The 26,011-nt window shown below is 38.1% G+C and overlaps 2 protein-coding genes across 7 annotated transcripts in view; one reads left to right on the top strand and one right to left on the bottom strand.

Moving 5' to 3' along the window:
* On the top strand, window positions 1-14,749 carry LOC144600596 (endothelin receptor type B-like). Its single transcript, XM_078412362.1, has 7 exons — window positions 1-468; window positions 4,760-4,872; window positions 5,803-6,007; window positions 7,219-7,365; window positions 9,114-9,247; window positions 10,735-10,843; window positions 12,903-14,749. Exons 1-7 carry the CDS (start codon window positions 4-6, stop codon window positions 13,047-13,049), a joined length of 1,320 nt encoding a protein of 439 aa, XP_078268488.1. The 5' UTR covers window positions 1-3; the 3' UTR covers window positions 13,050-14,749.
* polr1d (RNA polymerase I and III subunit D) overlaps window positions 8,775-26,011 on the bottom strand; it is a 20,447-nt gene continuing 3,210 nt past the window's right edge. The window contains exons 2-6 of one of the 6 annotated variants that reach the window (XR_013548160.1): window positions 23,801-23,898; window positions 20,673-20,749; window positions 16,523-16,605; window positions 14,415-14,606; window positions 8,775-8,794 (exon numbers count right to left, since the gene is read on the bottom strand). Coding sequence is in view for 3 of the 6 variants with exons in the window: in XM_078412364.1 (XP_078268490.1) it covers window positions 14,550-14,606; window positions 16,523-16,605; window positions 20,673-20,749; window positions 23,801-23,898; window positions 24,576-24,578 (318 nt within the window). In the remaining 3 variants the exon portion in view is untranslated. Of the gene's footprint in view, window positions 8,795-13,855; window positions 14,607-14,940; window positions 15,545-16,522; window positions 16,606-20,672; window positions 20,750-23,800; window positions 23,899-24,575; window positions 24,740-25,884; window positions 25,977-26,011 lie in introns of those variants that run through there. The other 5 variants (XM_078412364.1, XM_078412363.1, XM_078412365.1 and 2 more) reach the window with 5 other exon arrangements.

Genomic DNA, 26,011 nt, shown 5'->3' on the forward strand with positions numbered 1-26,011 from the left:
CAAATGACCATGACGAATACTGTGGTGTTTTTCACACTTCTATTAATCTGCCTGAATGTCATCACTCGTGGTCAGGAAGAACCTTCCAAAAATACATCCAATAGGAATTTTATTACAAACAACCTAAAGCCAAACAGAACTACTTTTTCAAGCCCATCAACACCTACTGCAATTCTGTCGTACACAAACGAATATGAACATCCAACTAAGAGGCCCTCACAGAAAGCGTCTGGGTTTTCAATTCCTCCTATGTGTATTAAACAAACAGAAATACGATGCACTTTCAAATACATTAATTCTGTGGTCTCCTGCATGATCTTTGTGGTGGGAATCATTGGAAATTCTACATTGCTCCGAATCATCTACAAGAACAGATGTATGAGAAATGGGCCAAATGTCTTGATTGCCAGTCTAGCTCTCGGAGATCTTCTTTACATCCTGATAGACATCCCAGTTACCATTTACAAGGTATTACAGAAAGAGAACAGGGGCAAAAACGACTTTCTGATGTACAAAGAGCATGGAAAAAATTAGTTTTGTGATTAGATACGTAATATCTATGTACTCAAGAGATAAATTAGGTACTACTTAAAAAAGGCCAATCTGTTCTGTGAAAAAAAAAGGAGATTGCTAGGCTATGTTTGTGAAAAGCAAATATCTTTCCCTTCCACAATACATGTTAAATACTATGATTAAGCTTTCAGGATGTTCTGGTTTGAATAACAATGAGATTGTTCGTGTTTATCACAAAAATGAAAGCAATTATGAAGAACTATATGCAATTAAACATGCAATATAAGCCAAATCACACTTATAAAGTACAAAAACCAAAGATAATTTAATGCATCAAGGTAATGTTAATGCACACCAAACCGAATTGACTGATCTATAAAGACATTACTACGAGCACTTTTATGCAGCTGGTTATTGTGGGTATTCAGTTTTTTAATCATTTATGGCAGAGACCAAGTATATGCATAATACTAATGAAACAGAAATACTGCAAAGCTGAGTACTGTATTTCTTGATAAATTCAGGATTTCACTCTTGTGCGTCCCAGCATTGTCACGAGTGCTTACTTGCTTTATGCTGTGATGTTCCATCCTGAGACCATATCTCTCCATAATCTACATGTTACTCTTGGTGGCATTATCCACAACAAATGCATTTGTTTTACTCAGCTAAACCTCCTATTTGACATCAGCATAATGTCATCCTCTCCAACTATCCATGTAATATTAAAAATAAACTGCTGGAAAACTCAGCGGATCAGGCAGCACCCAGTGTGGGGGGGCAATTGACAGAGGATGTTTCAGATCAGGACCCTTCTTCATATATCCCAATTACCATTTCTAAGTTATTTCCAAAATAGAGAAAGGCAAAATATGGCTTTTTGATATGCAAGGTGGGTATTTCCCTCAAATTTTGCTATCTGATTAAATGTTATGAACAAGTGTACACTCAAGGAATAAATTAGCTACTACTTAAAAATGGCTAAGATGTTCTATGAAAAGAAATTGCTAGGGCACTTGAAGAGCAAATATCGTTCATTTCCACAATAAAGAAAGGTCGTAACTCAATCTGTCTTCTGTCCATGAACCATTCAGTTCCTCCAGCAGTTTTTTCACAAGATTCCCAGCATCTGCAGTCTCTTGTATATCTATGTTATACTGAAATTCAAATACTGATATTCCCACCAAATGTCAGCAAGACTGTACTTACAAGCATCTTTCTTTAAAAAAGCATTTGACAAGGTCTCTCAAGGTAGGTTGATCCTGAAGATTACAATGCATGGAATCCACCGTTGTGAGGTGGTCGTTTGGATTCAGAATTGGCTTACTTATAGATGATAGAGAGCAGTGATAGAAGGGTATGATACTAGCTAGGGGTCTGTGATCACTGGTGTTCTGCAATGATCAGTACCGAGGCCTCTGTTGTTTGTGTTAAAAAGGACACAAAGTGCTGGAGTAACTCAGCATGTCAGGCAGCATCTCGGGAGAACATGAATAGTTGAAGTTTCGGGTTGAAACGATTCTTTAGATGAATGACCAGCCTTGATACAAACATAAAGAGAAAGGTATCTAAAGTAGCAAAATTCAATTTTGAGTCCTGCAAACTGCAGCATGCCCAGATGAAAAATTAGATGTTGTTTCTCGAGTGTTGCTTCAGATTCAAGCATCTCTAGTTTGTGACGTTCAGCATGCTGCTTATGTTTGAATTCAGCAAACTTCACCAAATTCTGATTTGCAAGTCATTATTTTCAATTTGAAATGATGTTGATGGTTATTTAGATTTAGAGATACAGATACAGCATGGAAAGAGGCCCTTTGGCCAACCGGGTCCACGCCGCCCAGCGATTCCCGCACATTAACACTATCCTACACACACTAGCGACATTTTTAAAAAACATTTGCCCAGCCAATTAACCTACATACCTGTACGTCGTTGGAGTGTGGGAGGAAACTGAAGATCTCGGAGAAAACCCACGCAGGTCACGGGGAGAACGTACAAACTCCGTACAGACGGCGTCCATAGTCAGGATTGAACCTGAGTCTCCGGCGCTGCATTCGCTGTAAGGCAGCAACTCTACTGTTGCGCCACCGTGTCGCCCTCTTTATCTTTATCTGCCATCAAAATCTATTTAATACCTCATCAAGCTTAAGACTTCTTCACTTCTGTACTTTCCTTCATAGTTTCCCTTGCCTCAACATCTTGAATCGTCAGTATGTCACAATGTCTACACACTGGAGCATGTTTTGGCCTCAATGGCCTACTCCTGCACCTATTGTCTATTGTCTATTGTTATCACAATGACCTCTGTACCATATTCTTGTACAGTCTAAGGAAAACGTGTCACTCTTCCAATATATCAAAACAACTCCCTCAACTAATATGCCACCACTTTTTGAATCTCTTTCCATAAGAACTAATAGCAACGAGAGCATGGTCATCTTGAACCAATTAAATTCTACTACTGAACATGTTTCACGGTACCATTTCAGAGTTAAATAACAGCAAAGGGGGGTACACATTGACACAGAACTCGTATATAGTGATGTTGGCAATTATCTACTAATCTTTTCCTTTTAAGAAAAACGGGCTACAATTTCAGCAAACGCCATCAAAACAATTTTTGAAAAAAAATAATAATGCAGTTTAAAATTAAAAAAGACTGCAGCTATGGTGCAGTGGGGGTAGGAGGGAGCAGAATGTTTGGGTTGCTAGGTGGGACGCATATGAAGAAGTTGCCTGCCCTGGACCAAACTCATGATCAGTCAATTGGCCAACTTTTAGAGTCATAGTCATAAAGTGATAGTGTAGAAACAGGCCCTTCAGCCCAACTTGCCCATACCGGCCAACCTGTCCCTGCTACACTAGCCCCACCTGCCTGCGCTTAGTCCAAACATGTCCTATCCATGCACCTGTCTGTTTCTTAAACATTGGGATCATTCCAGCATCAACTACCTCCACTGGCAGCTTGTTCCATACACACACCACCCTTTGTATGAAAAGGTTACCCCTCAGATTCCTATTAAATCTTTTCCCCTTCACCGGGTGGCACCAGCGATGGCTGCCTCGCCAACAGTCCGTCTGTCCCTTCCTTCTTTGTTGTTTAAATAGTATGTGTTAAATGTATGTTTTTAGTGTTTTTTAGCTTGTTTTATGTGGGGGGTGGGAAAAACTTTTTAAATCTCTTACCTCGACAGAGATGCAATTTTTTTTCATATCGTATCTCCATCCGCACTGCGGCCTAACATCGAGGAGTTGGCGGCCTTTGCTGGAGACCGACTTTGAGAGCTCCACCGGAGGTGCCTCCAGGACATAACATTGTGGAGCCTGCGATCCCTTTGCCAGGGATCGACCTTGGGGCTCCAACAGTGGGTGCCTGCAGACTTTAACATTGTGGAGCTCGCGGTCTCTGGTGAGAGACCAACTTTCGGGAGCTCCAAGCCACAGGAGCTTCGACCACCCTGATGCGGGGGCTTCGACTGCCAGCTGCGGGAACATCGATCGCCCCAATGGATGGTTTGACTGCCCCGACCGCGGGAGAATAAAGAGGGAGAAGTTTGGACTTTTTTGCCTTCCATTACAGTGAGGAATGGGGGGAATCTGTTGTGGGGGATGTTTGTTAACTTTATGCAGTTGTGTGTCTTGCTGCTTTTCTTTTTCATATGGCAGTATGGTCATTCGCATATCACTGTACCTTAATTGGTACATGTGACAATAAAAGGCCTTTGAAACCTTTTTGAACCTATGTCCTCTGGTCCTCGATTCTCCTACACTGGGCAAGATACTCTGTGTATCTACCTGATCTCTTCCTCTCATGAAATCAAAAATTCATCTGTGTAGATTTGTGCATCTACCCAATCTATTCCTCTCATGAAATCAAAAATTCAGCTGTCTAGATTTTATTCGTTTTCTCTAAAATCATGCCTTTTTCTAGATAACAGGAAGAGAAAAAGGTAGTATGTTACTCGTTGACACTGCCAATGATTTTTTTGTATGCAACTATTTGAAAATGGTCAATATTTTCTTGGATAGTTTGTTGTGTGATGTCGGACCTGTAAGCGCATTTCCTTTTCAGTACATCCAGACCCAAGAATGAAGCCTGCAGCAATCTTAGCATTCTGGCATCATGGAACAAAGCTCTCAATACATTGACTGTTTATTCAACGTAAAAAGTAATTCTATTTTTTTTTCCATTGTTTCAATGTTTCCAACTTCATAATAGCATTCAATTTTCTTTTTTTTTTAATAGCTACTGGCTGTAGACTGGCCTTTTGGAGTTGAAGTTTGCAAGTTTGTACCATTTATCCAGAAGGCATCTGTTGGTATCACAGTTCTCAGTCTTTGTGCACTCAGCATTGACAGGTATAAAATGTTCCCAAACTTTTTTTTTCATTTTCTTCTTATTCAGACAATTAAATGGAAGATACATATATTACTGTGATGATCATTTGTTTCAACAGTTATTACTGAATCTGGTTAAAAAGGCATCTTTAAATTGACAAACAGCTTACATGTTTGGGTTAAGTACCCATGTTCAGTTCCAGATATTAGATTGGGCCGTTTGGAATCAAAGCTAATAATTTTAAGTAACATTCCCAACTATTTACTATAGTTGCTATCTTTGCTATAATTGCTATCTTTGGGAAGACACATGGCTCATCACTAAATGTTACAAGCTCCAGGTCTATCTGCAAATACAGCTGCAGTAAAATAGAACATTTGCTCTTAAAATACATTTACTGGCAATTTCTTGAAACATAAATATGTCTCCCATTTTATCCATCCTTCATGAAGTACACTGAAACACCGAGAGACAGTAAAGAAAACTGGACAAATTTTACTGATCTTGGAAATTATCATTTGCACAGATCATGTCAATATTCCAGGCAATGGACCTGCTTAAAACAACCACACTGTGGTATATTTAGTTTAGAAAAAGTAACAAAGACTGAATTTATTAAAAAACTATATGCGACTATGGACTGAAAGTTCAGAGGACTATGTCATCTTTGAAAAGTATGAATTAAGACATTGAATTATGTATGAAGCTATTTAATATACTGCAAAAATATAGGCATTGATCTTCTGGATGTAACAACAGTTCACATTCTTCACAAAACTGAATGGAACCATGAAGCAAGCATGTGCAGTTAAATGGACAAAACAGGAACTTCTTTTTAGACAGAAATTACCATGAGATGACTGGTATTTCACTGAGGCTAAGTAACACTTTCTTGGAATGATAAAATATCTTTAAAAAAAACATGACAGACTGATAATTTCTCATTAAAGGTATCGAGCTGTGGCTTCCTGGAGTCGTGTCCAGGGCATTGGCATTCCCTTGAAGAAAGCTTTGGAAGTGGCAGCCATTTGGTTGATCTCAATTATTTTGGCAATTCCAGAAGCTATTGGGTTCAATATGGTTTCAATTAAGTATCGTGGAGAAGAACTTAAAGTGTGCCTGCTTCACTTGTCCCAGCCATCAGGATTCATGGAGGTAAGAGTCAATGTAAAAAATGTTCAACCTTTGACATTTAATTTACTTGATCAAGTACAATAAGCCAACTGAAAAACACAAAAATGATAACCAATTTGTCATAGATGTGAATATTTGGATGGTTTAGTTCATTATTATTTGTCATATACATGTTAACCTGGATGTGGGAAAGGGAAGGGTAAAGGAGGTTTTGAATACCTCTTAAAAAATGTAATACAATACAGCTCTATCAAGTGTTTAATTCTTATATGTACCAGCAATGTAACAATTGCTGCAGCTTTATAGGCCCATTAATGCAAAACACATGCACAATAATTAATAATACAATAAATTAATTATTAATAACCAGACCATAATAGTGGAAAACCAAGTCCATGGTGCAATCAAAATAAAGTCTATTGCAGTTCAAATTTGCTGATGTAATGGTTAATGTTGTGCAGTTTTCAAGAATCTAATGGCTGCAGCAAAGAAGCTGTTCTTGAACCTGGAGTTCAGTTTTTAGGCTCCTGTGTCTTCTTCCCAATGGTACGGGACAAGACCATGGCCAGGATGGTGGGGGTCTTTTGATGATATTAGCTGACTTTTTGTGGTAGCTACTCCTGTAGATCCCTTTACCTGTAGGGAAGTTGGTGTCCGTGATCGACCGGGCAATGTTTACCACTTTCTGCAGCCTCTATCATTGGCAAGCGCTCAAGTTACCATATCAGACCATGATGTAACCAGTCAGTATGCTCTCTACTATGTACGTGTAGAAATTTGAAAGCTTATTCGGCGACATACTGAATTTCCTCAATCTTCTGAGGAAGTAGAGGTTTGGTGAGCTTTATTTATGATTGCATCAATAAACATGGGCACAAAATAAATCTTCAGAGATATGCACAGCCAGTGACTTAAAGCTGTTGACTTTCAGTGCCACCGTCCTGCCATTGAAGACAGTTTCATGGATCTCTGGCTTTCCACCTCAGAAGTCATCAACTCCTTGGTCTTGCGAACATGGAGACCAGGATTGTTATTCTTGCATTAATCAAATGATCCATTTCTCATGTCATAATAGAACTCCCATACAGTGGCTAAAATTAATTTTCAGATTTCCTTTCTCTGACCATAGAATAGTTTGTTGTTTCAAATAATGTATTGCAGTTCATGGAGTGTTTAGAAAACTGTGGATTGCCCATTATAAACTCAAACTATCTGAACTATTTTTTGTACAGTTTTACAAAAATGTGAAGGATTGGTGGCTCTTTGGCTTTTACTTCTGCCTGCCTCTGGCTTGCACTGGTATATTCTACACTCTGATGACCTGTGAAATGCTGAACCGAAATGGGATGCAAATCGCTCTCAATGATCATATAAAACAGGTAAGACAAATGCAACATACAGATGAAACAAAGTGGAAACAACACAGACTAAAGTAATCAGGAACTGAAAGTCTAAAATTGAGAAACTAGAAAATATTTATCTTTAGTAGGATGGTTTGGATGAAATCCATAACCCTTGATTTATGCATTCTTTGATCACACTGGAACAGAAAATGAATGGCTAGAGAAGTTGTTTGAATTTGAGAAACACTGCTCCTTTGAATTTAACCAAACCGTAGGTTCCATCAAGTATATGCAGTGCCCTCCATAATGTTTGGGACCAAGACACTTTATTTAATTATTTGCCTCTGTACTCCACAATTTGAGATTTGTAATAGAAAAAAAAATACATGTGGTTAAAGTGCACATTGTCAGATTTTAATAAAGGCCATTTTTATACATTTTGGTTTCACCATGTAGAAATTACAGTAGTGTTTATACACAGTCCCCCCCTCCATTCCAGGGCACCATAATGTTTGGGACACAGCAATGTCATGTAAATGAAATTAGCCATGTTCAATATTTTGTTGCAAATCCTTTGCATGTAATAACTGCTTGAAGTCTGCGATTTATGGACATCACCAGTTGATGGATGTCTCCTCTGGTAATGCTCTGCCAGGCCTGTATTGCAGCCATTTTCAGCTTATGCTTGTTTTGGGGGCAAGTCCCCTACAGTTTTCTCTTCAGCATTTAAAAGCCATGCTCAATTGGGTTCAGATCGGGTGATTGACTTGGCCACTCAAGAATTGACCATTTTTTAGCTTTGAAAAACTCCTTTGTTGCTTTAGCAGTATGTTTTCGATCATTGTCTTGCTGTAGAATGAACCGCCGGCCAATGTGTTTTGAGGCATTTGTTTGAATTTGAGCAGATAGGATGTGTCTATACACTTCAGAATTCATTATGCTACTACCATTAATGAAGATAAGTGAGCCAGTTCCTTCAGCAGCCATACATGCCCAGGCCATAACAACCCCACCACCGTGTTTCACAGATGAGGTGGTATGCTTTGGATCTTGGGCAGTTCCTTCTATCCTCCTTACTTTGCTCTTGCTATCACTCTGATATATGTTAATCTTCATCTCACCTTGCCACAAGACCTTTTTCCAGAACTGTGGTTGCTCTTTTAAGTACTTCTAGGCAAACTGTAACCTGGCCATCCTATTATATCCTGCCTATCCCTCCCTTATCGGGTTCCACTTATCAGAATCCATAAACCACAGCGCTTCAGACTCCACTTATTGTGTTCAAGTCTTGAACGTTATCTCATCCTTCCCCCTCACCTCTTTGTACTGGTATATACCTTCTGTTCTCAGTCCAGATGCAGAGTCTCGATCCATAATATCAACCATTCCGCTGCCTCCACAGATGCTGCTTGACTCACTGAGTTTTTCCAGCAGTTTGTTGTTTCCAGCTGTCTAACCAAGAACACTTTGGAACCAAGACCAACATGTCCATTAATTAAAAATATCAACACCAGAACAAAACTTTACCACTCTAAACTCTCAATCGCACACTAGCATTCCCCAGTACAAAGACACAATTAGTTGTCCCTCTGGTCGAGTTATTCAGTAACTGAGATTGCAATGTTAACAGGATTAGTCCTCCATATTAAAAAAACTGTTCAGAACTTGCATTCATCTAATGATTAATTGCATTATGCCACTACAATTTTAATAAGCTATTACTTTAAAGGAATAAACCTATTAGACATAGAGTAATTATCACATTGCTCTATAACTTTTCACAGCGACGTGAGATAGCCAAAACAGTTTTCTGTCTGGTGATTATCTTTGCGATGTGTTGGCTCCCACTCCATTTAAGCAGGATCTTGAAGAAAACTATTTACGATGAACAAGATCCCAATAGATGTGAACTACTCAGGTAGGTTGATGATATCTTTTAAAAGTTGCTCTCACTTCTGTTTTGTCTGACGTGATGGATTTTAGTTTTCTCAGTTTAGGCATTCCACTGATAACAAACATATTAATCAAATAATAGCAAATGTACACATATGTACGACTCAGAAGCTTCTACAGCACATTTCAAATCAAGATACATTTCACATTTGCGCCCCACACATCTAAAATATTTTAAATTGGACGTTCATTGTAATTATTTGCTTTTGTGCAGCAAGTGCAGGGACACAACATAACTGTCAAACTTATATTAACTAGCAGTCACTGCCCCCCAAAATGGAATACCAATTTATCATATCCCTTGCTGCAAAACAAGGGACTGATAACCAAAATACACTTTACAAACATAAAATTAATTTAAGCATACACTGAATGGGATACTCGTAAGCTTGAAATGATTATGGAACAATGAACCACACAATCCTGGAAGTTGCAGGAACAGCTCTACAAGTGCACTCCAGTGGTAACCATAATAAAGGTTGAAAATGTGGTGAGAATGCCCTGGTTTTCCCACTCACACGCAATAAACTCTAAACTTGTCCATGGAAAAGAATGCTTAGAAGGTGCCCATCTTCCTTGCACTGCCAAATATAATTAGAAAGTGGCTTTATAATTAAAAAAAGATTTTACATGCCCACAGATCAGCTTGTTAGATTTAGAAAGAATAACTCCCATATCCTCTCCTGCATTTCAAAAATTCTCTCCTTATTGACTTGACCTACTAGCCTGCTTTTCTGTATTTGCGTATTCATTAAGGAAGACACAAACAATCTCCCAGAAATACTAGGGAACCGACGATCTATTGGGAGGGAGGAACTGAAGGGAATCCACATTAGTCAGGAAATGGTGTTAGGTAAACTGTTGGGACTGAAGGCAGATAAATCCCCAGAGCCTGATGGTCTGCATCCCAGAGTACTCAAGGAGGTGGCCTATTCACTGGATGTTTTCAAGAGAGTTAGATTTAACTCTTAGGGCTAACAAAATCAAGGGATATGTTGAAAAAGCAGGGACAGGGTCCTGATTTTAGATGACCAGCCATGATCATATTGAATGGCGGTGCTGGCTCAAAGGGCCGAATGGCCTTCTCCTGCACCTATTTTTCTATGTTCTATGTTTAAGTTCTATGTTCTATGTGCCTATCCAGAATAGGAAATGTTCACATTGTTTAGAATTTATGGACACAAGCATACAAATGTGTTTACGCTCAGAAACAATAAAAAAGTTCAACGTATAGTATATGAGCACAATAATCATTTTTATATAAATGATTGTAAACAAGCATAACATATAAATACTTAAATAGCCTAGATTTTTGTGAAGCAACAGAAAAGACATGAAACAAACTGATCAATAAATTAGCATTTCTGGTGCGAGGAAAATAGTTAATTGCTAATGTCAAAATAATGTTTTAACTTGCAATGTAATCAAAATGTATGCCATTTTTGTTCACAGTTTTCTTCTAGTTCTGGATTATATTGGGATTAATATGGCTTCTCTTAACTCCTGCATAAATCCAATAGCATTATACTTTGTCAGTCAAAAATTCAAGAACTGCTTCAAGGTAAATTTGTCCAATTATCAATCCAAGTATTTTATTCTCAACGTGAATTTTCAGAGCACAAAACCTTCTTTAGAAACATAGAAAATAGGTGTAGGAGGAGGCCATTGGCCCTTCGAGCCAGCACCGCAATTCATTGTGATCATGGCTGATCATCTACAATCAGTAACCTGTGCCTGCCTTCTCACCATATCCCGATTCCACTAGCCCCGAGAGCTCTAACTCTCTTTTAAATTCATCCAGTGAATTGGCCTCCACTGACTTCTGCGGCAGAGAATTCCACAAATTCACAACTCTCTGGGTGAAAAAGTTTCTTCTCACCTCAGTTTTAAATGACCTGCCCTTTATTCTTAGACTGTGTCCCCTGGTTCTGGATTCCCCCAACATTGGGAACATTTTTCCTGCATCTAGCTTGTCTAGTCCTTTTATAATTTTATACGTCTCTATAAGATCCCCTCTCATCCTTCTAAACTCCAGTGGATACAAGCCTAGTCTTTTCAATCTTTCCTCATATGACAGTCCCGCCATCCCAGGGATCAATCTCGCGACTCTACGCTGCACTGCCTCAATTACAAGGACGACCTTCCTCAAATTAGGAGACCAAATTTTACAAGCTCTAAAAACTGAATGGTTAAAAACTTTAACAGTGGGAATTCAGACAGTTATGAATCTGTGGAATTCTCTGCCTCAGAGGCAGTGGAGGCCAAATCTCTGAATGCATTCAAGAGAGAGCTAGATAGAGCTCTTAAGGATAGCGGAGTCAGGTGGTATGGGGAGAAGGCAGGAACGGGGTACTGATTGAGAATGATCAGCCATGATCACATTATTGAATGGCGGTGCTGGCTCGAAGGGCCGAATGGCCTACTCCTGCACCTATTGTCTAATTCTTTCAGGTGAACACTGATACACTTTACTTCCTCAAATTCTGAAGGTTTAAATAAGTGTAAATACTGAAACCAAGTGTATCAGCTAACAGTGTATAAGAAATTATTAACCCTATTTTTGAGTGATTAGAAGAAAATAATAGTGAAAGAGGAAATAAATGCTTGCATTTGGAAGTACCTTTTACATCCTTTTCAGAATGTTCTAAAGCACTTTGGCTTCAATTAAATACTTCCACGGTGTAGTCACTTTTATAACGTATGAAATGAAGGGTGAACTTGTACCCAGACAGAAGGGTCATAACCAGAAAATTCAGTTCTCTCGCCCCTATTATATCCCTCCAACCGTTTCCCCGTTAAACTACAATCAATTGCCATTTTTCAAAATATGCAAAATCCTACCATCTACATATTTTGTAGCACTCATCTCTTTCGAAAGTGGTCTTCTTGGCACCTTTTTATCCAAACTGCATTTAAAACAATCATTATTATCTTCAAATCCCACTTGTGCAATCACTTTGTAATTGTATCATTTTCCTTCCATACTACTTAGTCCTCCAGCTCTAGGCTTTTTATGTTTCCTCACCTCCTTCCTGGTTTCATTGGTATAAGAACTTTGCCAAATTGGTCATGTTCTTTCAAACTCCACCACATTCTCAAACTGCAAAATCTATTCAGAATGTATTATTCCAGTCATCTCATTTAGTCTGTTCCTTAATTGCTGAATTTCAAAAAAATTATTTATAGGCTGAATAGTACAACATAAAATGCAAACACAAAGTGCTGGAGTACCTCAGCAGTTAGTCAGAGAAGGATCCCGATCTGAACATCGCCTATCCATGTTCTCCAAAAATTGTGCTTGACCCTCTGTGTTTTTTTTGTTACCAGCATCTGCAGTTCCTTGTCTACATAAAATGCAAGTTGTCCTTTGATGTAAATTTTGCAGATTCCACATTCTTTTTTATTTTACTCAAACCGGTTATAATGTAATCAGAAAGAGAGCAAAAGTTAGAAAATCTATCTTTTAGCTATTGATGAAAAATAGCTAAATGGTTGAAAAAAGTGCCTCTTGAACTTTGAGGAATGGTGGGAGTAAGAAATATAATTTAAAAAACTATTTTTAAAGCCTGCCTTATCTTAAACTAATTTGCTTCTTATTTATTTTCATATTGTGCTTCCAGTCCTGCTTGTGTTGTTCATGTCAACGATCAACTCTGAGCAGACCGATGGATGAGAAAATGGCTGTTGTCAAGTGGAAAGCCAATGGCCATGCAAATGGTCTGCATCGGAGCAGTTCACGCTTCAGTAACAAATATAGCTCATCTTGAACTAGTTTTAAAAAGTTACGGGTAGGAAAGTCCCTCCTGGCTCTCCACTGCCATTTAAAATGGTTTCCTATCTGTACTTAAATGCATTATACTTGGGAAAGTCAAAAGCTTATGTTCATCTGCATATTGACACGTCTTTGGATGCTTGCAGTAATGTAAAACAAAAATCATCTCTTTTGACCTTGATATTTCAGTGCAAGGGTGCTGCTCATTCATTTTCGTGATTATTTGCCAAAGAGAATTAAAGTATAAATAGATCATACCCTATCCAAAGACTACTATGGTAATTATGAAAAGAAATTTAAAAATACAGTTGGAAATTTACTAAAACAATGCTAAAGATTTTAAGCACGACTGACTTGGTAAAACATTGTGGACATATCCAATTGTAACTATGCACTAATTCTCCTTGATTCTCCATCCTTTGAGTGAAACCCATTTGTCTACATTAAATGGTTCTTAGTCAGATTGTGTTGCACAGCCTCATACAGATTACTGTTTGCAGTATTTCTGCACCATATCGTTGTTATTTTGTCAAGGCATGAATCTGTATAATACATATTTTAGTTCAGTATTTTTTTCTAAACAATCGGAATTAGGTTGGTAATGAACTCCTATTGTTCAGGAGACATGTGTGAACAATCTTCTCTACTTACAGGCAGCTCATATTGTGAGGAAGAAAACAACCATTTCATTTACTTTCAATGCATAAAGAAAAATTACACTTACGAATTTTCAAATAAAGCTACCTGTAATGTATGAATGATAAATGACAAGATTTAAATTTCAAACCAAGAAAAGCTTGACATAAGATGTTTTTAAATGCCAAGCCAACTTTTATAGCTAAAACATAAGAACATACAGAGGCACCTGGTACAGGTAAAAGAGAAGACACCTTTAAAACAATTAAAATTCATTCATTCATTTTAACCACATTATGGCTCGAATTTGAAACTACAGAATTAATTATGCTCTCTGCATTATAATACTATACACAAAACATCAAGAGAGTGCATTTAAACACCCCAAAAATTGCTTTGATCAAAGCTCGACTATTTTCACTTCAGTGTCTTGTTTCTAAGATTTTCATAGCATGTCTCTAGTTTTCAGATGTATGTCTCATTAATAAACCATCAGTGGCCTTCCCTGGTAAAACCAGGTACATAATATTCATGTCCTTTCTTCTCCCAGTGTACATTACTCATTGATCAAGAAGGCACTGACTACTGATAAAAACAACTTGCAAATGAAAATGAATAGCTTCAAGCTTAAATAAATCAATCTTGAATGGAATATGCAGTTTACCAAAACTACCTACTACAAACTCAGCGCTGAGCTAAACAATCGAAAAATCTAAATACTTACTCAATGTTCAGAGATTCAGTTACATCCAAATGGCAGCGTTGAGATTCAATAAGCTATCAAAATATCTAATTTCAATTCTTTTAATGTTTATTTTTCAAAATATATAAATGTACAGTGCTATCTATGTATGCTGTTTCAAAACTGATCCATTGCTTCTTGTTTATGCTGCTCTTTATATTCTGTTATGCTGTCCTGAAAGAAGAAATTAATCATCAGTGATGTGAAAGTGGGTGAATGCTTTAAAGCATGCTGACATTTTAAGAAAGTATATTTTCATATTATTGCATTCAAGTTGGAAAAAATGAACATATCCTGACTGATGTATTTAAAGTTGTCTCAACATTGGCATAATTACTCTAAATACATATAATTCCAATTATCAACAATTATATTTAGAACTTTTATTATAGATTACAGTTATGTATTATAAATCTAATAAAACAAACTTTAACATTCAAGTTGAAAGTTTATTGTCATCATTTGCATTTTTTTTTACAAATCTATCACAAAAGAAAAGATGTCCAGATATCGTCTTGGTGGCTGCAATAGATCATTAATAACTATTTTAGTTAGGCACCCAGCTGTAAATCTAAATAACTCGAGCCACTTCATAGTTGAACAACGTGCCATCTGTCCATAGCTTCCAATGAGGGGGCAGGCATGAAACACAAAGAGGTGGCAGAGACACACAGAGACAGTGGCAGAAGCAGAAGTGGGGACGGAGACAGAGCTCAGGCGGAGGTTGTGAATGGCTTCACTTACGCGAGTAAAGATCAGAGCCAGATAACAGACAAGGGTGGTTCTCTGTTTGGCAGCAGATTATCATAAGTAGCTATGACACTAATCCTAAAAGAATCTTAATCGAGAGGTGCATTATTAAAACCTAGTTGCCTTCCATGTGTTCAACGATGATAACTTGGGTTAATGTCTTTCAAATCGCTCCAAAAGGAAATTTACATGTAGAATAATGCCCTCCTGACCAAGATTGATGCAAATATCACATAATGTATTCCAAGTCACATTTCCAGAGTGACCCAGAAATAGTTGATACCACACTTCACCAAGGCAGAGTCAATTTTCAGAAGGTCATAATTAAGTGGTTGAATTTCTTGGTCCGTAGATCAATTTCTCTATGGAACGATTAAGGAAGAAATTAGTTAAAGAGCAGGAAGAAATGGCCGCTCTGGGTACTTTTCAAATACTTTAAACAACAACTGATTTCTTTTCCATTGGCTTCAATTTCCAAATTGATTTAAACACTTTTTGATTTTCCTTTTTCCACCATTGACAACTACTTTGCTGCATTGACCTACAATATAAAATGTACATAATATTATTTAGATTTGCCCATTTTCTGAGATTCTTTTTGATATCCATTTCTTTATGGCAAATCATCATCTGAATTGTGAAAATTCAAAAGGAAAGTGAAAATATGCAATAGCTATCCAAATGGGCAAATATGCAATAGCTATCCAAATCCACATGCGCCACTTGCATTAGAGATCACCAGTGTGCAACTCAAAAGTATTTTCCGTTGATTCTAACCGCCCCCCTGATATCAGTCTGAAGAAGGGTCTCGACCCAAAACGTCACCCATTCCTTCTCTCCTGAGATGCTGCCTGACCTGCTGAGATACACCAGCATTTTGTGAAATAAATACCTTCGATTTGTACCAGCATCTGCAGTTATTTTCTTACACTAAACTACTTATGGTCAGTTTACCCATTGCACTTCCGTGGAATTTCTCCCTCCAGAATTCCTTTTTCAATGGTCTCCAAAGATAAACAAAATTAGAAGGCAAACAAGTTGATGTAAACTTGGCGATGAATCATGCTTTTTAGTTTCATATTTTGCAACTGCAGCAAACTGGTTTAGTTTATAATTCCCTTCAACATTTTTATGTAGTTCTCAAGATTGTTTGGCATCCAGAGCCTTGTGAAGTCTTGGTCTCCTTAAGCAGGAAAAGTAACTTTAAAAAATGCAGTCACTGAGACAACGATGATCATTGCTAATTTTCATTTAAATTGCATAAATGAAAATTCAACATTGCAGATTTCTGTGAGGAAGTTTCAGCCAAAAACTGAAATAGTTAAGTAAACAAGACTCACCTCAAACGTATTCAGTACATGCTGACAGACAGTCATGAGTTCATTGAGACCCCTACGAAAAGGTTCTACAGATGAAATTCCCCCTGAGAAAGAATTCACAATACAGATAAATTAACACTTTCATGTCCCCGCAATATTTCAGCAGCACAACATAAGAACAAACAAAAATAGTAGCAGGAGTAAGCCTCCAGCCCCCTCAAACGTGCCTCTCTATTCAGTATGATTATGACTGCCCTATGCCGGTCTCAACTCCTCAGCAGCACAGTGGCACAGCTGGTAGAGCTGCTACCTCAAAGTGCCAGAGATCCACGTTCGATCCTGACTTCGGGTATGTCTGTGTGGAGTTTGCATATTCTCCCTGTGACCACATGGGTTTCCTCTGGGTGCTCTGGTTTCCTCCCACATCCCAAAGATGTGCAGGTTTGACGGTTAATTGTACCTCTATAAATTGCCCCGAGAGTGTAGGAGATGAATGAGAAAGTGAGATAACATAGAACTAGTGTGAATAAGTGATCGATGGTCAGCAGTGGGCCGAAGGGCCTATTTTCATGCTGTATCTTTCAATTCAAAATATCTGTGCCAGCTTCCCATTCCTTTCACTTTCTCGATCTTGCTAAAATGTATTCATCTCAACCTTAAGTATATCTAAAGATCTGGCCTCTACCACCAGTGATTCACTACCTTACATCCGAATTACTTTGCCATATTGCACAAATGCAATACATTTTCTTATTAACTATGACGCAGATGTATCCACCCCAGCCCTCAATATAACATTCCATCAGTCCTTTCCCCTTTTCTTATCTCTTGGCAGTCCTGCAATTTATCCTTACATATACCTATTAACTCCTTTTTGACTTATTTGCCACAATTCTATTTAATGATTTCCCACAGGCAATTTAAATGGTTTCAGGTTTTTCTACCCTTCTCACTTACCAAATATTTTAACTTGCTCACATTTTTACAAAATGATATTAAAGGATTTAGATTCTATTTTTTTTGTTGAGATTCGGCATTCATATGTTCCTGTTCAACCACAGGCTGTAGTGTCTATTATCATGGCTTTCTACTATGACTATACTTTCTACAAATGATGAGAAGTATGCTTTAATATAGGAAGTTGCCCATTCAAGAAAAAGAGGAGACTAAACTTTTTTTTTTGTTTAGAGGCTCGCAAAACTTTGGAATTCTCGTCCCCAAAGAATGGTGGAAGAGGAGACTTTTAATACTCATAAGGCAGAAATTAGTACTTAATAAACAATGGGCTGAATGGTTATGAGGCATGGGTGATGGAAATTAGGACTTATGGTCACAATGTGATCAATGAGATTTTATTAAATGGCGAAACAAGATTGAAGGGCCAAATGACCCAATTCCTAATTCACATGATCGCATGCATCTTTGGCAAAATGAAAGTATTTCCTTATATTGTAATAATCTGGGATATAGAGCCCCCTTTAGAAATAAAACAGCATAATCATAAGATACCAACAAGGCCAAAAATGGTGGAACAAGAAACCACACAAAACCATGTGATATTTGGCGTGATTGATCACTGTACCATCAGAATAAAAAAATCTTGTTTAGTTTAGAGATAATGTGGAAACATGCCCTTCAGCACATTAATAAGTCCACGCTGACCAACGATCATCATTAGACTAGTTAGTTATATGTTATCCCAATTTTGCATCCTACACACTCGGGGCAATTTACAGAAGCCAATTAACATACAAACCTGCAAGTCTTTGGAATATGTGAAAAAACCCCACATGGCCACAGGGAGAATGCGCACTCTGTACAGATAGCACCCATAGTCAAGATTGATCCTGGGTCCTTGGCGTAGTAAGGCAGCAACTCTACCGCTGTGCCACTGTGCAACAATAATTTATTCACAGAATGATTCCAAAGATAAGGGATGCAAATTTCTTTCCTCAAATTTCCAATTATACACTCGGACAAAACAGGGCATGTATTTCAGAACAGATCCAAACACAGCGAGGCTTCGAAGGAAATATTTCATTCCCCAATCTCATTTTTTACTCAGGGAAATAAATGCTTGTTGTGAAGTCATCAATTTTACTCCATCGATAGATACAGTATTATTTTGAGTTGGAAAATAAAAAACAAAATCTTTTAGAGCTGTATTCATTATTTTTGTGATATTTATATAAAGATTTGTATGGCATTGAGACTCTAATAGGCAACACTGGAAAAGATTTCATTGAAGGTTTGAAACTACGATCCAATGTTCTACTCAGGGTTACACTGATGCAAAGACTTAATGCAATCTAGTTCAGCTTGAATAATTGGCAGGGAAGGCAAGCTGCAGGTGCACGGAAGGAGAATTTATTTTCAAGTTGAAAAAATTGAACTGAGCGTTCTGCCGTTAAATGTGGTGGTTCATGCGGTACTTTCTATCAAACGTGTACTCTGATAGCAAAGGGAACACAAAGAATCAAAACATACTTGCAGTGTAATCAACTGATAAATAGAAATTGATCCCTTTATCTGTGTGTAGTGTCGATTAGTGTTGAATAACATGTTGGAACCTTGGAATACTCTCACAGATCACTGTATAAGAGCAAGAATAGGGGATGTATCAGCTGAAATCTCAAGGACGTACGAATTATAACAGAATTATAATATGAATATGAATTATAATAGAAAGGCAAGGAAATTTATCCTACGTTAACGGTATCAGTTTAATAAACTGCAGTTTTCAAAGGGGAGTAATATATCAATGAAAAAGATGGTGTCATTTGGAACTGTGGATAGAGATATTTATGAGGACCAGAGGGATTCTCACAGGAAACTTTAAAACAGCAGGAAGGCCCAAGTTTTTAAGAATCTTCTGGAAGAAAGCAAGGGAATAAAACAGTTTACAATCGGTTAAGGATTAACATGAGTAGTTTTGTTCATATAAGAATAAATGCTTATTGATAGGATATTAAACTGTTACCAGATCACCTTAAGTCACAACCTAGCAAAACCTTTTATAAAACGGAAGGGAAAATAAAAATCAGAGATTTTAGAAAACTACAGTGAGATAATTAGAAATTATTATATTATAAATCCAGCTGTAAAAGTCAACAAGTTATAGTACAACAAATACAATCATTGCAGGCTCCAAACTCAGGCAGTTTTAAACCAGCTTATAAGTAACAAGCTGTACAAATTTCTCCAATTCCACCGATCAGGAGCATTGGACAGATTGAAGAGGATAGCCATAGATTTCAAAACGATAACACTGAGGTGATGAAATGGGCTGAATGGTGGCAGATGGCATTTAATGTTACACATTCATACATTTTGAGAATAAGAAGGATTAGGGGTAATATAAATTAAAGGTGATAATTTTAAAAGGGGTATATGAAAGAGAGATATGTCTGTATATAGTTCAATGAAAGTGACAAGGCAAGTTAAGATTTTTTTTTAAAACATTCAAGTTCCAAGAGTTTAAAGTCAGAGGCATAGACTACAAAATAATTTACAGAGCACTGATTCAGTCACAACTGGAGTATTTTGCCTAGTTCTGGGTGCCACTCTTTAGGAAAGATCTAGAAGCATTAGAGAGTGTGCAGAAGACTTCTACTAAAATGATTCCAGCGATGAGGGGCATTAACATGTTCACCCTGGATAACAGGAGTTTGCAAATTGAATAGCTAGCAGCATTTAAAAATCATGAAGGGAAAGGACAAAGAAATTAGAAAGAATCAGTATCCCATTGGTGCAAGGGTCAAGAACCCTGGAAAACAGAATATAGGTGATTGGCAAAGAGAAACAAATGTAACACGAGGAAAAAAAAATCTTTAATAAACTCAGCAGTTTATTCTCAACTGCATCTATAATGCAGTGCTGGGGTGGTAGTGGAGCAGATTCGACTGCAGAATTAAAAAGGAAGCTGGATAATTATCTGAGAACGGCAGGGCTGCATGTAGAGACCAGGGAGGTAGAATGGGCTGTACTGCTTTTACGTATGGCTGGTAGGGACTCGGTGGGGGAGGAGGGGAGGGGGTGCTGCACCAATGCAGGAGAGGTTTGGGCCCAACGGATCCACTTGGTCTAGTATATATATATATATATATAAAATGCAAAACAAAATAATTACAAACTTCTCAAACAGTTCATAGAAATAATGTGCAGGAGTTACCTCTTGTTTGGATTCTAAAGTTAATTTTGCTTTCTGATGGATGAGTGATGCTGTAGCCACAAAATTCTATCTCCGGGCTGCAAAACAAAAACACCAGTATTAGAAAGTATCAACAATATAAAAACAATTTGCACACAGACCAGACCAGAAAACAATTCAGTAAGCCAAAAGACTGTTTGCAAAAAAAGAATTTCCCAATTTTGGCTAAAGTATTTTTGTTCATCAACTCTACACATGGCATTATTGAAGTCCAGTAAAGTGCAGTCAAATACTTTTTCAATTAATCAATCATGGCCAAGAGAAACAAGGGAAAGTAATGAACTGCCCTGATGAGCAAGCCACTTCCTATTCAATTTGTACTCTCCATATATTGATACCGACATCCAATCGCAAGTAAAAAGGTAAACAATTTTGCATCAATAAATATAATCAATGTGATTATATAATGAGTCGTTGTCAGAATTACATTTACAAAATGTGATATGTTATGAATAACAGTTAAAAGATAATCAGTTTCTGATCTGGAATGAATTTTACTAAAGTTACCAATGAAACCAATGAAGCAAACCTAGTTAATTTAGGCAATTTTGCAACATCTAGTCCAGTTTTTCATGATTAATATTTGCTTATCAAGTAAAAATTATAGGTAAATTAGTTATGTTCGTGAAAGATCACACACCTAAATGTGGGCATAGATCTAATTTTGAACATGTCTACTGCTTCAAGTAATCTCTGAAAACATTGTCTATCCTTGATCACATCTTAAAGTATACATTGAAACAAAAGAAAATGGTTTCCTAATATCTGTTGGTCTATTTCCTTTGAAACTTTCTCAATTCCAACACAACCTACAGTACTTATTAAGCTAACTTGGATGGTTTTATTGTTTTATTGTGAATATATCTAAATCCTAGTAAAATTCTGGAGAAGATTTTTTTTAAATCATCTCTCACTTGATAAACATCATTATCTTTACCCTACGACTTTCACTTCCAAACCAAATACCAATTAACTTTCCTATTATTATTCCCCTCGTAGCTCTTGTTTTGCTGAACAATAAATAGCCTCAATTCTTCCAATGGCTATTGCTGAGGTACAAGACCAAATTTTAAAAGTGACCATAAAGAAAGTGAAACAAACGTGGAATTAAAAAAATTAATATGCAGCAGGAAAGTTAAAAATAAGAACAACATAAAATGTCAACTAGCAAACATTCAAAGGTCAGGATTTAGCAATCAAAATTGAAAGATCATCATGCACCTCACCAAACAGCTTTAGAACAGAGGCTTCTTGTAACCAGACATCTGTTCCAGCATAAAACTCTCTAAAGAGGATCAGCGCTAACTTTACTATGCAATCACTTCAACCAATCAGTTGAGATAAACCTCACTTACAGGCAACACCCAAAACAAGAACAACGAAGTGAATAAATTGGGAATTTCATGATATGAGAAAAGACACTGGGGGTTTCAGTAGAGAATGGGATGGCAGAGAACAGAAACAGACAAAGTACAATGGTAATTGTAATTTTCAGTAAAATCTTCAATGCTGATTAGAGGGAATGAGATACCACACTTATAAAAATCAGTTTTACAAAACCAGAGATTTGCTTTAATTTTACTTACAGTATGGTACAATTCAAAACTAATTTACTCCTAAAATGTACTAACTGTAAGTTTGTTCCAACTATTTTAAGTGTAGAACTAATGTTCCAGAATACCACATTCACACCAATGCAGTTTGTGAGGCCAGCAGTGAGGCAGTGAGGCCATTAGTGAGAAATGGATCAGCACAACCCGTTTTCCATATATAAAAACATTAGTGAAGGCATCCAAGGTCACTATTTCATTTCCTTTATCTAATACGAGTGCTGATAGCCCACTGCTATTACTATAGCCAATTCCAGACATATATTTTGAGGGTGGGGGGGGGTTATTCTGGAGAATTTCATGTTCATACTGTTGGATTGCAAACTGCCCAAGGGGAACATGAGGTGTTGTTCCTCCAGTTTGCATGTGGCCACACTCTAACAATAGAGGAGGCTCAGGACAGAAATGTCAGTATGGGAATGGGAAGTATTCATTATACTTTAGTTTCACAAGTTCACAAGTTATAGGTGTAGAATTAGGCCATTCAGCCCATCGAGTCTACTCCGCCATTCAATCATGGCCGATCTCTGCCTCCTAATCCCATTTTCCTGCCTTCTCCCCATAACCCTTGACACCCGTTCTAATCAAGAATTTGGTCAATTGTAGGTAAATTGGCCTCTGGAAATCACCCCTAATGTGCAGAACTTGGATGTGAAAGTGCGATAACATTGAACTAGTGTAAACTTTTGTCTAACAATTGATATCATTCAAACCTTGCCATGGCAATAGGTTTTATGGCCGCAGTAGGGATTTTACTTTTAAGCTAAAGTTGTAGATGGAGGGTTTAGATGACAATGTTTATGGAAGAAGAATTAATCTTTGTTTTAATCTTTGCTCTACTGCTAGTGTCCATTTGGACAGATACCCATCGATTTATGGGAAGCCTGTAGTTATAATAGTTGAAGCAATATGTCCCTTGATACATCAGCCATTCGTAAGTCTGGAGTTCCCAGTGACTTTCTAACAATTGTAAAATTGATTTAAAGTGATGTGAAAAACAGACTGTGACAATGAAGTGAAATCCAGCTGAGACAGGTTGTGTTTAGTTCTTTGATTTAATTGAGGGTATATTGAAGGTTGGTGACTCAGATAAGTGAAGGCATGCACTGAGGGTATATCAGCACTTCCAGGCAAGGAAGCTGGAGCCAATGGCAGAGGGGATAATAGCTTTAGGAACAAAAAACAAAGTGCTAAGGGAAACAGTGGGTCAGGCAATATCTATGAGAGGAAATGGATAGATAACATTTCAGGTCAAGGCCCTTCTTCAAGAATGATGTAGGAGGTAGCTGCCAGAAAGGTGAGAGAAGACATGGGGATGTAAGAGCTAGTATGTTAAAAACAGAGGAAATTATACGCTGGGACCCTTCTTCAGACCCTTTATCGTCTGACCATTCCATCCACTGATGCTACCTGAAACAGTTTCAGGAATGAAACACATTTATACATCAGGAATTATTTAGCAAAGGAAAATCTACCTACTTCTTCATAATCATGTACCGTAGGGAATTCCCAAGAGTGTGGTCCTCATCGTGCAATATGAATGTGACACTGGAGTCATCACATCCTTCTGCCTGCACCTGAAACATGTGGAGATTATATGATAAACAATGAACACAAACAATACCGATTTGTTTCTCCCACCATCCTTGACAGAAATCGCAAAAAGCAGATGACAGTTCGCTCGCCTTGTGTCAACAATGAATATTTATTGATCACAATAAATATCTCCAGGAACTTAATCAGGATAAAGCAATCAGAAGCCACACCACAAGACAAGTAACTGGCCATAGACACAAAATGCTGGAGTAACTCAGCGGGACAGGCAGCATCTCTGGAGAGAAGGAATGGGTGACCTTTCGGGTCAAGACCCTTCAGACTTCAGCATTTTATGTCTATCTTCTGCAGCATCTGCAGTTCTTTCCTACACAAGTAACTGGCCATGGTATAGCAGAGAGCCCAGGTGCATCAGCCCAACTTACCCGTGCCGATCAAGTTGTCCACCTGAGCTAGTCCCATTTGCTTGCCTTTTGGGCCATGTCCCTTTTAACCTTTTCTATCCATGTACCTGTCCAAATGTCTTTGAAACGTTGTAATTATATCCACCTATACAACTACTCTTTAGCAATTTGTTCCATATACCCACCACACTCTATATGAAAAAACTACCCACGAGGTCTCTTTTAAATCTTTACCCTCTCACCGTAAACAAATGCTCTCTAGTTTTGGACTCCATACTCTGTGGAAAAAGACTGACCATTCACCTGGCGAAGGTGGTGTTTGACAAGACTGCCCTCATCGGTCAGGTACCGAGTACAGGAACTGAGACGTCATGCCACTGCTGCACGAGACACCGGCATGGTCACGCAGAGCACCGTGTACAGCTCCGGCCACTGTGGTAATGAAAGGATGTCACTGGTCCTGAAAGGGAACCAAAAGACTTGAGGACGCCACTGGGACTGGGGGCTCAAGTCACGAGAAGTGTGGAAGGCCATATCCTTTTCTCCCTACAGCGCAGGAGACTTATAGAGGTTGACCTTATAGAGGTTTAGAAAATCATGAGGGGCATAGCTAAGATGACAGTCAGAGTCTTTATTCTAACATAACAGAAGTGGGAGGGGAAATATTCATTCTAATGTTCTCAACTTTGCTAGTGAAAAATGTAGAGAATTCTTCGCACTTAGCATGGGACCCAACTAAGCTGGTACTGGGGGTGGGACATATGACAGAGGTAATAGTGCACCATTGCCATTGTGAGAGGATTTGGAAATAAGGTCGGAAAAGTATTGTGCTCTCGCAGATTTTACTGCTTCCTGGTTTTTGGTAAGATTGTTTCTCAGAATTTCGAAGGAAATTTGAAGCTTATCACATTTCCACCTCCGTTCTGATTTTCTGCACTCCCTTAGGTTAGGCAGAGGTTCATTTGCACCTTCTCCAATCTCATCTACTGTATCCGTTGTTCAAGATGTGGACTCTTTTACATCAGCGAGACCAAACGCAGACTGGGTGATCGTTTTGCGGAACAACTTCGCTCAGCCCGCCTGAACCTACCTGATCTCCTGGTTGCTGGACACTTTAATTCTTCTTCCCATTCCTCCACAGACCTGTCTGCCCTAGGTCTCCTCCATTGTCAGGTTGAGGCTAAATGCAAATTGGAGGAACAGCACCTCATATTTCGCTTGGGCAGCTTACACCCCTGCAGTATGAGCATTGACTTCTCTAACTTCAAGTAACCCTTGCTTTCCCTCTTTCTCCACCCCTCCCCCTTCCCAGTTCCCTGACCAGTCATACTGTCTCCGACTACAGTACATTTTATCTGTTTGTTATGTTGTTACCTTCTCCCAGTTATCAATGATATATTCTACATTTTCCTTGATCTCTATTCCCCTTTGCCCTGTATTCACACCTTCACACTTACTTAGTCTGAAGAAGGATCTCGACCCGAAACGTCACCCATTCCTTCTCTCCCGAGATGCTGCCTGACCTGCTGAGTTACTCCAGCATTTTGTGAATAAATCGATTTGTACCAGCATCTGCAGTTATTTTCTTATATTATTCACACTTACTTATCTATCTCCCTCTCCCCTGACGTCAGTCTGAAGAAGGGTCTCGACCCGCCTGTCCCGCTGAGACAGTTACTCCAGCATTTTGTGTTTATCTTTAGATACAAACACAAAACAGCTACTTAGAGAT

Source organism: Rhinoraja longicauda, chromosome 15 (assembly GCF_053455715.1).
Source record: "Rhinoraja longicauda isolate Sanriku21f chromosome 15, sRhiLon1.1, whole genome shotgun sequence".
Lineage (NCBI taxonomy): Eukaryota > Metazoa > Chordata > Chondrichthyes > Rajiformes > Arhynchobatidae > Rhinoraja > Rhinoraja longicauda.

Excerpts from the sequence above, each read along its gene's own strand:
- LOC144600596 (XM_078412362.1), top strand. The coding sequence starts at position 4 with ATGACCATGACGAATACTGTGGTGTTTTTCACACTTCTATTAATCTGC. Across the intron at positions 469-4,759 it reads TCCCAGTTACCATTTACAAG|CTACTGGCTGTAGACTGGCC; the intron begins GTATTACAGAAA and ends TTTTTTTAATAG. Across the intron at positions 4,873-5,802 it reads TGTGCACTCAGCATTGACAG|GTATCGAGCTGTGGCTTCCT; the intron begins GTATAAAATGTT and ends TTCTCATTAAAG.